This window comes from Pinus tabuliformis, chromosome 4_2 (assembly GCF_031772625.1).
Source record: "Pinus tabuliformis cultivar Carrire ecotype Pingquan chromosome 4_2, CPIR1, whole genome shotgun sequence".
Lineage (NCBI taxonomy): Eukaryota > Viridiplantae > Streptophyta > Pinopsida > Pinales > Pinaceae > Pinus > Pinus tabuliformis.
The window spans coordinates 519,646,626-519,658,863 of record NC_142304.1 but is presented as its reverse complement, the minus strand read 5'-3'; the positions used below and the strand labels follow the sequence as shown (position 1 = coordinate 519,658,863).

The 12,238-nt window shown below is 38.8% G+C and overlaps 1 protein-coding gene across 2 annotated transcripts in view; it reads right to left on the bottom strand.

Annotated features, from left to right (window-relative positions):
* LOC149170269 (P-loop containing nucleoside triphosphate hydrolases superfamily protein) overlaps window positions 1-10,983 on the bottom strand; it is an 82,074-nt gene extending 71,091 nt beyond the window's left edge. The window contains exons 1-2 of one of the 2 annotated variants that reach the window (XR_016259857.1): window positions 10,213-10,983; window positions 9,012-9,197 (exon numbers count right to left, since the gene is read on the bottom strand). Coding sequence is in view for 1 of the 2 variants with exons in the window: in XM_089428973.1 (XP_089285099.1) it covers window positions 9,012-9,197; window positions 10,213-10,716 (690 nt within the window). In the remaining variant the exon portion in view is untranslated. The remainder of the gene's footprint in view (window positions 1-9,011; window positions 9,198-10,212) is intronic. The other variant, XM_089428973.1, reaches the window with a different exon arrangement.
* Window positions 10,984-12,238: the final 1,255 nt, after the last annotated feature.

Sequence of the window (12,238 nt, the reverse complement as noted above, 5' to 3'; positions counted from 1 at the left end):
GATGTATACCTGGCTACTGGGGCGAAGGTCTCTTTGTAGTCTATTCCTTCCTTCTGAGCATACCCCCCCTTAGCCACAAACCTGGCTTTGTATTTCTCCACATTAACGTCTGTAGCATATTTGATCTTGTAAATCCATCTAGATCCTACCATTGATCTGTCCTAAGGCCTAGGCACCACTTCCCAAACATCATTCACCATTATAGAGCTATATTCCTCCACCATCGCATCCACCCATACTTGATGTTGAACAGCCTCCTGAAAACTGGGGGGTTCCTCATATGGATCATTACCCTTGTTACAAGGGCCCACAGTATTCAGCAGCAGTTGGATCAGTGTTCAAGATGACGCAATCAGATCTTGAGGGACAGTTGTAGAGCTAATTGCAGTCAGATGCTAAGGTGCGCAGAGCAGTTGCAGCACAGACAGTTACTCAATGGACAATGCAGATGCTAGTTGCAGTCAGAGACTCAGGAGAGTTGTAGAGCTAATCCAATGACAGTTGATTCAAAGATTAGTTCTCAATTGCAGTAGTTGCAGCAGCATGAGATTAGTTGCAGCACAGAGTAGAATTGGTAGCAGTACAAGTGGTACAATGCAGTGTTTATAACAGCACATATGTAAGGTGGTTCAGCTAGAGAGTGGCAAATGAATCAGAGTATTCGCAGTGGCTTGGTGGGCAGTGGCAAGTTGTCACGGTTGTCAGAAATTGACAACGTATGGGAGATGTTATGAGACAGTAGAACACCTTCCTCGCTAAGAGGGAGTGTTAGTTTTTGTAGCATAAGACAAGTGTTCTAGTCTCGACTTTGGTCAGAGATGCTAAGAAACACAAGATCTCCAAAACCCAAAAAAAAAAATCGAGAGAAAACGCCCAAAGAGAGCTCAATTAAGTTAATTGATCAATAATTAAATGATTAATGAACAGCAATTAATTGAGATAAGGGACAATGTTCTAGAAACTCACACGGATTGAGTTTGAAGATGATTTTAGTCGTTAATGGGAATCTACTCATGGTCGTCGGTTCACCAACAAGAGATTATAAGAGCATCTCGATGGGGATGGAGATGACACACTTGTGAGGTCGAGTTCCTTGGCAGATTGAGTTATCCAGCTACAGAGGTTGAGCAAGGAAGAAGAATTCGAGCCAGAAGGAACGCATGAGTGAGAAGGAGCAGCAGAAGTGAATTCCGGAGGAGTTTCCAATTCCAGAGAGGCAACAACAAGAGGTCGAGTTATTCGACTGGAGGTTGCACAGGTAGCTTCAGAGGGCAGTTCGATTTGGCTGAGGAGGAGGTCAATTCAGGTGTCGGAGGCCGAGATAATTTTCTAGAGGGTCGGTGAATCACTTCCAACAATAGCAGCAGGAAAGACGTCTTGATCAGAGGCATATTTAAGCAATGCGAGTTACAACAAGCGTAGCATATGCGCAGGGATCTTGGATAGCCAAGTTCAAGTGGCTAGTTTGCAGCCAGATTGCTTGTGGGGAAGCTAAATTTTCCCTTAATAATTTTGGTCAGATTATTTGCAGAGGATTGCCAATTGGGCATCCAAATTGTACTCAGAAAATTCATTGTTGCATAATAATAATAAAACCCTCATCTATTGCACCTATTTTCCCATGTTGGGTTTTTCCGAGGATATTTGTCCAAAAATAACAGTGTCAATTCTATTGTGTGTGCTCTATTTTTTCTCAGTTCCTGCTTTATTTTCCACAATATTTTTATGGTGAAGAATTGACACTGTGATTTATTCGTTGTTTGTCGTAGCAAATAAACTACATAATTAATCAGTAGGAAGAATAAATTTCCACTTGCTACTTTTTCAGGGAATTTTCACATATTACAATATATGTGACCATTGCTACATATTAACAATATCACCCTCCCATAAAGGTCATATTGAAAACAACCAATTGTCCCAAAACATGAACTTTTCTCGACCAAACTTCTTGTAGGAGATGTGTGCAACAAGCCTTTGAATGGAGCAAACTGTAAGCTACTGAATATGATGATAGTGGAAGTAACCTAATAGAAATCCTGCAAACTAGTATCCACAACCTCACACCCTAATGCCCCTTGTACACAATATATCCCTCTAAAATTCACTCCAAAAATTAGGATTTGGAACTTCCACAAAATTAGAAGTAACAAGTTCTAGCATAATCATAGTTTTGAACTTTTGTATTATGCTTTAGATATGTAAAACCTTCTTTGTTTGTTCTAGGTTTCACTATGATATTTTTGGAAAGTCAAAGGTTATAAGAAGTCTAAATGTTTTGGTTTTTTAGATTCAAAAGCAATCTGACTCAGATTGCCTCCATGTCCAAGTATCTCTGCTAATGAAGCCTCATCCTTAGAAATGTTTGGTCCTCAAGAGGGAGTGGGGAGCCAAGCGGCTGGAACCCTAACGGCCCTGGCTCCTTGGTTCATTCCTCCTCATCCTCGCATCTTGCAACCATCTTTCTATTCCTTGGTGAGTGTTACTATTTGTTGCAAGTTCTCACGCAGTGCTTGCTAGGTGTGGCTTCTCCACTGCTTCTCGTCGTTGTCATTTCCCTGGTCTATCGTTGCGTTCCGCTAGGTGCTAGAGTTGTTAGTTTTTGTTGGGCTCCATGGCCCTCTTTTTTCACATCTGAGGTTTTGCTTGTCACTGCCATGGTCTGTGGTTGTTGGTTTCTTTCTCGCTCTATGACTCGGTCTTTGTTGTAGACTCTTGGAGTGTATTCGTGGCTTTGGGAGCGACCTTCTCTGGTATTTTCTCCTAGACTGTTAGAACCCCTTGATGGGTTTTTCAAGCTTGATCTAGGGTCACCGCAACCTTTTGCCCTTGTTTCTTGTTGGTCGGGGGTTTAGAGTGTCGCCACTCTACTGCTTCGCTGGTGTTGGTGCAGGGGTTGTCATCATTTTGTCCAGGGTTCATGGCCTTGTTTCTTGCCACCTGATCTTGGGTGTGTTCAGATTGACAGAACCCCTTATGGCTTCTTTTTTGGTGCCTCTTTTCTATTGTTGTGGAGTTGGGAATTGAGGGGGCGTGTTTAAGAAGGCTCCTCCACTGCTCTGGCCAATTTCGTGCCTCTTTCTACACTTTGTGGAGGAGTTTTGCTCTTGGTCTTGCATGGTTCCTGCCAGCTTCTTCTTGTGCTTGCAACTCAATTTTTTCTAGGTTTTTGGTGGCCATGCTTAGCCTATTGGTTTTCCTCAGATCCCTTAGGGTTTGATTTCTCTAGGTTTTTTTGGGGTTTTTAAGGACTATCTACGTAGCTTGTGCCCATTTTTCTGATAAATGCACTTTTTGGGTGTATCTGCAAAATGTAATTTTGTTTGAAATGAATGAAATTACGGATTCTTTTTTTCTGTGGAAAAAAAATGAAGCCTCATCCTCTGTACTACCTTTGTGCCCTAGCCACATCTTTTTATATTTGAATAAAAGTTTCCCAATTTCTGTAAACCAGCAAAAAAAAACATTGGTTTTGATGAAAGAAAGAAAAATGTTGCAAGTTATTTCCACTAGAGTAATGCTTATGGACTAGACCTATTCAACTTATGTTGGAAGGCCATGTATAACATTTTTGAAGTGTGGTGTACATATGATACCAATTTCATGTTTTGTCCAAATCAACAAGATTCTCTGCTCAACTAATAATTTGTATTAAATTGGTAAAAGGAATTACGCCTCAAACATTTGATGTTCAATGCCTTTCAAAGGTGATGAAGTATATCATGTATCTATAATTCATAGTAATCCTCAACTACAACTTGTTTATCAAGTTATATTGTCTATATGTTGCCTTTGTTTTCCCTTTAATAGCCATAAGCTTTGGGCTATTTATTTGGCAATGTTTGAGTGTCACCAAATGTTATCAATTGTTTCCCATAGTTTTATAAACAAATCATTAGAGGAAAAGGAGATTCAAGAAGAATGAAACCTTGGTGCTTTGAGTGACACCAAGTGTTACCAATTGCTTGTCATACATTTATAAATGAATCATTAGACGAAGATGAGATTCGAGAAGAATAAATCTTTGGTCCATACTTTAAAGGACATAAATTAAAATCAAGAGAATTTCTTTGTACCTAGTAGAATTGTATTGGTATAAGAGATAAATTTTAGAAGGAAAAAAAGTTGTATTCCTGTCTTTTTAATATTCATCCCGTATTACATGTTTAAAATTTAAATACTTCCATCTTTTAAGAATCAAGTGGGTCATGGTTGAATATTTAATCATATATCCTAAATTATTAAAAAGATTTGCATGGAAAATTTCTTGCTTGTATAGTGATGAAATAAATAATTAATTCAACAGTATAGTACATAAACAAGTAACATAAGATCATTCAATGCAATATTCCTTTCCAATACAACGTTGTAATTCAATACACAATGAATTTAGCAATAACTTCAATATCAGTCACAAATTTAACTATGCAGATATTACCCTAGTCTCTTACAGAATAATCTGAGCTGCCTTATGCTAGTACGCAGACTGGAGTAACAGTACAACAGAAGCCCTAACTCAGAGGTATCCGACCTGAGCTCTGCTATAGAATTTGATCAAGAACTCTGACTCCCAATTCCAGAAAAAGGAGGAAACCAAGCTATCTCAGGGCAGGATCAAACTGCTCAAGAAGAAGACCGAGTTCTGCCTCAGAATTTCCCTAACTCAGCTACCATTTTGTCACAGGAACAACAAAATACCTCAGGAACTTCTATAGAAGCAGTCACCCAACTCAGCTGCAGAGATACCCGAAGTGCCTCGAGAAGAGCCACTGAAATTGCCTTAGGAAGGCCGAAGTGCCACAAAGAGAGGGCTAAGTTCTGCCTCAGGGAGGCTGTAGTGCGACAGGGAGGGGCGAGTCCTGCCTCAGAGAGGCCACAGTACCACAGAGGGGGGATCGAACTGTGCCTCAGGAAGTCGAGATGCCTCAGAGTTGGTCACTGTGATTGCCAGAATGACCTTCCGTTATTCTGCCCAGATGATCCATCCAATACAGCGAGTACAGCACAAAAATTAATCATAAACAGTCCAGGGAATTGAGCTTCAGCACTTGATTTCTCACCAACTTTGATAGCTTTAGATAGTTATTTCCCTGTTTTTCCAGAACATAATAGAATAGAAGATAAAATAGAAGTTTTACCAACTAGGGTGGAATCTTTCACCACCGAAATTAGTAAGGGAAACGGGTCTTAAAACCCTCAAAGCCTCAGGCTCAAGAAAACAGAGACAATTCAATTCCACAAGCTCTATGCTACCGCCCTTCATCTGCAACTATCAAGCTTCAATGGAGCTTGAGAAATCCCACCTGAGGGCCAAACAAAAAGCAAATCTATGTCCTAGTAATTAGACTATTGGCCACATTCTCACCCTAGAGTCATCATAGAGGAGGCAAGGCACCGCTCTTTGAAAGTCTTTTGCTGCTTTATAAACTTCTAGAAATCATTTGACTCAATCCTATGTAGTCCCTTTTTCAATAGCTTGGAGACATTAAAACATCAAAGGCCCTCATCACCGCCATTTTGCATCTCTATGAGTTCATCCTTGCCCACCTCCATAGAACTCACATGTTATCACTTTTTATTCAACACACCATTGGGGTGAAGCAAGAGTGTCCTCTCCCCACCAAGCTCATTTTGGATATATAACAGTGAAATAAAGTCCTTTCAAAAGCATATTCAGTCAGGGTATTGTTGTCTTCTTCATCTAGTCTCCATCACCATTCTTCTTTTTGAAAATGATGTGATCCTCCTGGCCTCCACCCTAAAATGTTTGCAAAGATAGTATCCAATATTTTCTGATCTTCGGCAATTAAAGGTCAACCCCAGTAAAACCATGGTGATGATATTCAATGGCTCAACAAAAGTCCTCACAAACTTCCATTACTTTTATTGCAAGGAGGAGGTTAAGATTACCACAACTTATGCCTGGTTGGGAGCCCAATTTTCAAGGCCCAAGTTTAGGTTGGCAACCACTCCAACCCCATATCAACAAGGCATACACATCCCTTGCTCTTCTCAAGCGACAATGATTCCAAAACCATTTTCGAGACATCTTGTCCATGATAAAACTCATGAACTCTATCATCAACCCACAATTCTTTATCATTCTAAGATGCGGAGACCTAGCATGCTTAAGTTGCCATGGGCCAAGATGGATAGCGCACAAACACTCATGCTCTAGTTGTTAGTTGCTCGTAATATTATTCATGAAAAGTTTGCAACCCAACCCTTTCGAACTTGAGACGATTTTCAAATTGGCCTTGCATCATATCTTGCGAGTCTTAAGAGGTTTCAAGTCTTCCTCAACCCTTTCAAGAATTCTTAAGGCACGCTAGATATCTCTTGCGAAATAAGCGAGGGAAAAATGGCATCATCAAAGATGACATCTAGAGGCAATATGTCCAAGTCAGTTGACTTAACCCTCCATAAGGGTTGAGGCCCAAGATGACCTTCTATGTAGAACACTTCTTAGCACTCAAAGACAGACCCATTGTTCAACTTCCTTGCATGCTCTAGCACCGGTGCAATTGCTCATGATCCCTTGGTGCCAAATTTGAGTGGGTTCTTATAGGCTGCAAGTTCAGGTCGAGCATCAGATTCCACAAGAGGACAAGATTTGCAAGTTATTTCATATGGTGGAGATCAAGACAAAGTATCAATTTATTTTCCAATGTCCTATCTATTATGAGATTCGACAGCACTATTATTACCTCTTTACAGAGTCTCAAAACTCCCTCTTAACCTTTTTTGGGTACCCACATCAACAGTGCTTAGCCTTGGATTTTTAGGAGAAACTAGCTCTATGAATTTCAGAGATATCAAATATCTCAGGTTTTGGACAATGGAATTATCAACCGGCCTCATTGTCTAGACATCTAGAAAGCCTGTGTCAATCAACCATCAGCCTCATCATTTGAGATCTGAAGAGACCACATCCCTCTACTATGTCCATCAACCCATGTCCCTCTATTATGTCCATCAACCCATGTCCCTCTCCCACGTCCATTAGCCAGTGTCGCAATCGGTTGGCATGCATGGTTGTGCCACAGCCAACAACTCGTGATTGTTTGCGACTGATGGCAATCAACCTGTGCTTCTTAGCTTGCATCCTCCCCTTGATCGACTTCCACAGTCCAACAATTGTTAGGCCCCCAAATCAAACTCTTGATCCAAACCTTACCAACAGCTTATACTACTCACACCCCCCCCCCACTCATCATTATATAACAGTCAAGTTGTTGTCCAGCCAAGGTCGAGTAGCTATTTGTGAAGAGTTTTTCAGTTCATCCTTTGTCTCTCACAGTGGCATGGCCAAGAACAAGGATTTGTAAACACGCCCGGGTTTACCACAATCGAGCTCCTACCTTTTCTAAAGTTCAAGATTTTGTGTGCAACTTTGAGGGAGATAGACACCTTTGAGTTGTTGAAACTCATAGGTGCTGCTTTGGAGCATGAAAAGACAGAACTCCAAGCCAAGGTGGTAGACCTCAAACATTTGGTCTCAAAGATGAAACAAAATGAAAATGTATGTTTACAAAACCCATTGATACACCTCCAAACTTGGACTTATTCACTTAGCCTTCTACATGATCCAGTTATATACATGTTTATGAGGTTGTCCTATTATTGTACCCTTCTTTACTTCATTTTATCCTAGATTTAGCTTTGGCATTTTCTAGGAGTTGCATTTGCACTCCCACATTGTACTCGTATTGGTTGTATCCTTCAGTGCCATTGACCTATTTATGGTCATTCTTTGGACATTAATAAAATTATTTTATCTTATCTTGTGAAAACAGCAAGACAATAAATAATAAAACTTCCTTTCCAATTGTGAAGCATTAGGCTGCCTACTTGCAGATAAATTGTCTCTAGAACCACTAAATATATCAACCTTGCCAGATTTTGCAATTTTGAAACAAAGGATATTACACTAACATCCATCTCTACTTTGTTCACTGTGAAGCATGTCATCTATATTGAATTAAATGTGAGAATGTATACATAGAGGATCGTTTCAGCAAGGAATAAACAAAAATATGTGTTTAAACTTTCAACCATGTTTCTACATTGCTGCACTTTTCAAATATCATAAATGTTAACATGCTTGTCATGTGTACTTACATGGAATCCATTAAGCTATAACTTTTTCCAATTGTTAAAACTATCATTTAAATGGAGAACAGTGTCCACTGTCAGTTGACAGATGTTTTGAACATTCTAAATGCATATTCCAAATGCAAATAGAATCTTATGCTAAAATTGCATAAGAAAAAACTATAGAAAGCTGCATCATAAAAAAAAATAACAAACTCCAAAAAGTTTGATAGCAATCAGAAAATGCCATTTACGTACTCAAATTTCACCTACATTTAAGACAACATCACTTTGAGAAAATACTACCTGCATGGCAAGCTCTCAGGTTGGGGAAATAATGATTACATCAGTACCATTGCGGGGTGTACAACATATATGGTATAACAGCTCCATGGTTAAATGGAGAAAGTTGTTAATTTTCGAACATTCTAAAATGCATATTCCAAATGCAAAAAGAACCTTATTCTAAAACTGCAGAAGATTAATATGTAGAAAGTAACATCATAAGATAATAACAACTCAAAAAGTTTGATGGCAATCTAAACACCCCCTTTGCTTACTCAAATTTCGACTACATTTAAAACATCATCAATTCAAGAGATACTACGTGCATGGAAAGCTCTCGAGTTGGGGATATAATGATCACAACAGTACCATTGTGGGGTGTAAAACATATATGGTATAACAGTTCCATGGTTAAATGGAGAGTAGTGTTACTTTACAGAGGTTTTGAACATTCTAAATGCATATTCCGAACGCAAAAAGAATCTTAATCTAAAATTGCAGAAGATATATATGTAGAAAGAAGCATCATAAGATAATCAAAAACTCAGAAAGGTTGATGGCAATCTAAACACGCCATTTGCTTCCTCACATTTCAACTACATTTAAAACATCATCAATTCAAGAAATACTACCTGCATGGCAAGCTCTCGAGTTGGGGAAATAATGATCACACCAGTACCATTGCGGGGTGTAAAACATATATGGTATAACAGTTCCACAGCTGGAATTAAAAATGCAAGTGTCTTCCCTGAGCCAGTCCTTGCAGCTCCCAAGACATTGGAACCTTTCAGGAGCTCTGGAATGGATCTGGCCTGAATCTGCATTCATAGATTTATAGAGTCAACTGCATGCTCAAAACATTTTATATTACCATTTAATAGAGGTTCTGAATTGAAAATCATAACTTATCCCTCAAGAGGTGAAGAACAAAATAACACGTTTTCTTGATGAAAGAACTACAGCCTCCTGATATACAGCTTTAGCTGCAAAGCTCATTGGAGCAACGTTCTTTACTTCGAAGTAACATTACAAAACATACGAGTCAACAGAACTGTTTACTGCTGTGAATCATACCTTGTATAGATTTAGGACCTTACCCTACAGTTTGAGAGAAGAGTGCACATTATTTAGAGGTGAGGCTAAAAGAATTTTAAGATGCCCATCAAGGTTCAATTCTTGCTGTGGTCTGCCACCTGATCAACGAGTTAAAAAGGCGAGAGACGAGGTTCAAGTCCCGAGCAATTTTGATGGAATAGATTCGTGACAGACCTGGAACCTAAGCCAAAGAAAATCCATGTTATTCACTGCGGACCCTGAGCTCAGAGCATGTTTCCTGAAGCATATCCAAAACTTGAAGGAAAGTCCCCCGTATAGACCACAGAGAGATAAAAAAGCTTGCCTCTCTCTGTTCTGTTTGCTGAGGTAACAGTTCCTGGAACCCAATCGTTTGGTGGGCAGGTTATGTCCGGACTGTTGTCAGAACGGAGGACACTCCTCAGCTCTTTGGTTTACCTCTCCAAAAAGCGCTTGAGGTTTAGGGTTTAAGATTTAGGGATCAGGTTTGTCGGGGGCAATATTATAAGAGGCTTTCAAGGATTGGGGATTAAGCTTTATGGTTGTGAATATCAAAACTAGTACTCTGTCAGATCAGTTTAAGGATTAGGGTTTGGAGTTCAGAGTTGTAAGGAGAAAAATTATTAGCCTAGCGTCTGTCGTCACTATCTGTAATTCTTTGCTAGTCTACTCTGATGGCGGTCATTCCTACTTCATGAACATCAAAGTCTTAATTCTAATGAAAGGAGTAAAAATAGGGATAAAGGCTACAGCGAGTACCTCTGTCATGCTCTCAAACCCCATATCTTTAATAGCATTAATGGTCGGCTCCGACAGCTTTAGAGTGCCAAACGAAACAGCGCTCATGATACCCGAAACCTCTGCAGTACCTCCTTCGAGCTTCTCGATGGAGAATTTTATCTTTTTGGCTTTCTTCTTCTCAGCTTTTTTATCGCCACCATTGTTTAACTCGTCAATATCTTCACTCTCCTGATGTTTTTGTTCGCCATCCCGTTGCTCATCTACAACATCAGGCGCATTTTTCCTCTTGTTTTTCTTTTTCTTCTCTTTTTTTGCTTCGCTAAATCCTTCACCGTTTGTTTCATCACAGCCTTTGACTCCATTGCTTTCAACTTCGCCGCCGTTCTTGGGTTCCTCTGAACCGTCTTCGTTTCTCTTCCGAATTTTCTTCCTTTTCTTTAATTTATTAGCACTGCCGACTGCGCCGTTTGTTGCTTCACCATCGTCGCAAAGAGGATTCGAACCGCCTATCTCCTCCTCCATTGAAGCGGTGCCTTACTGCCGATTCCCCCCTCCTTCGATAACAGACTTCGATGACAGACTTCTGTTGATTGCAAGCTCCGGTCGCAGTCGTGAAGACTACTCTTTACCCTATTGCTGCGAGAGAAAAAAAAAAACAAAAAAAAATCTTTTCTTTCAAGAATATCTTAGGTTAGGCACATCATTTAAGAATTCTTAGGTTAGGCACATCATTTAAGAATTCCCGAGAGAGATTGTGGGCGTATAAACCATTTCAAGATGTTAAAATTCATATTTTTGTGGGTATTTTAGGAACTGTGTGTAAACTGGTCATTTTCAGGAAGGGAAGCGAGTATTTGTGGGTGATTTGAAGGAGTTTGATTTAATGCTTTATTGTTTTTACAGGAGGGGATAAGGTTTAACAGATAAGTAAATAAATTTATTTATTTTATAATTAGTTAATTATTGTATTAATAAAAGTTAATTAGTATATATTTATTTAGATATAGATTTTTATTATTTTAAATTTAAATATGGATAGATTTAAGTTAAAAATTATACATTTTTCCAAAATGTTAATATATATTTATATAATTATTCATTATTTATTTTATTTTATTCTGTACTATAATAAAATTAATTTAAAATATATATATATATATATATGTGTGTTTTTTTAGATGTAATATTATGTTTATTGGTTTGTTTATAAGTTTATGTTTGTTGGTTTGTTTGTAACAATTTCTTTCCAGTGTGCTAAGTTATATAGGATGCAAACAAGAAATGTAAAGTTCAAATATTTTTATTCTTTTAAGTTTCAGTTTTTGTTTATTTGTTTCTTAATCATATTTTTTTCTCTTTTTCTTTCGGTTAAGTTATATACGGTAGAAGAATCTTCTTGTTAAAAAATTTACTGCATAATATAAATAATCACTGAGAATCACTGAGAGGAATAACTATAAAAATAACCAGCAACAACCATAAACACGAATGTTTATCCGGGAAAACCCCAAATTCGGGGAAAAACTCAACCATAATGAAACTTCATTATCCTTGGCCAAAACCCTGGCCAATCCGACCAAATGAGCCTTCACCGCTCACCTCCAGGTCTTGCATTACAATGAAGTCCTTCCAGTCTTTTATAAGCTCCATTACATATAATAGCACTAGCAGAACACTATGAGTACACAATACCATGTGCCCCAAAACCATCACTGTTTAACCTGGTCAACTTTGACTCTATCCTGAGTCAAGTTTACCTAACAATTCCCCCCTTAAACTTGACTTGGGGTTCCTTGACTAACTCCATCCAAACCTGCTAAGTGAGACAATCCTGCTTACTCTAGCTCTTACCCCCCGGGGTATTGTTAATCTGACATCCCCCTATCACCTAGGTCTAACCCAGACTTTACCGGTGATCACCGAGGGGTACACATGCCTTACCAGGTCTTACAGTAGTATTCCCATTTAGATGCAATAATTTTGAATTCATTAATTTTTTTCGTTTATTGTTGCTGCTATTCTGACCCATCTTCTCTCAATTGCG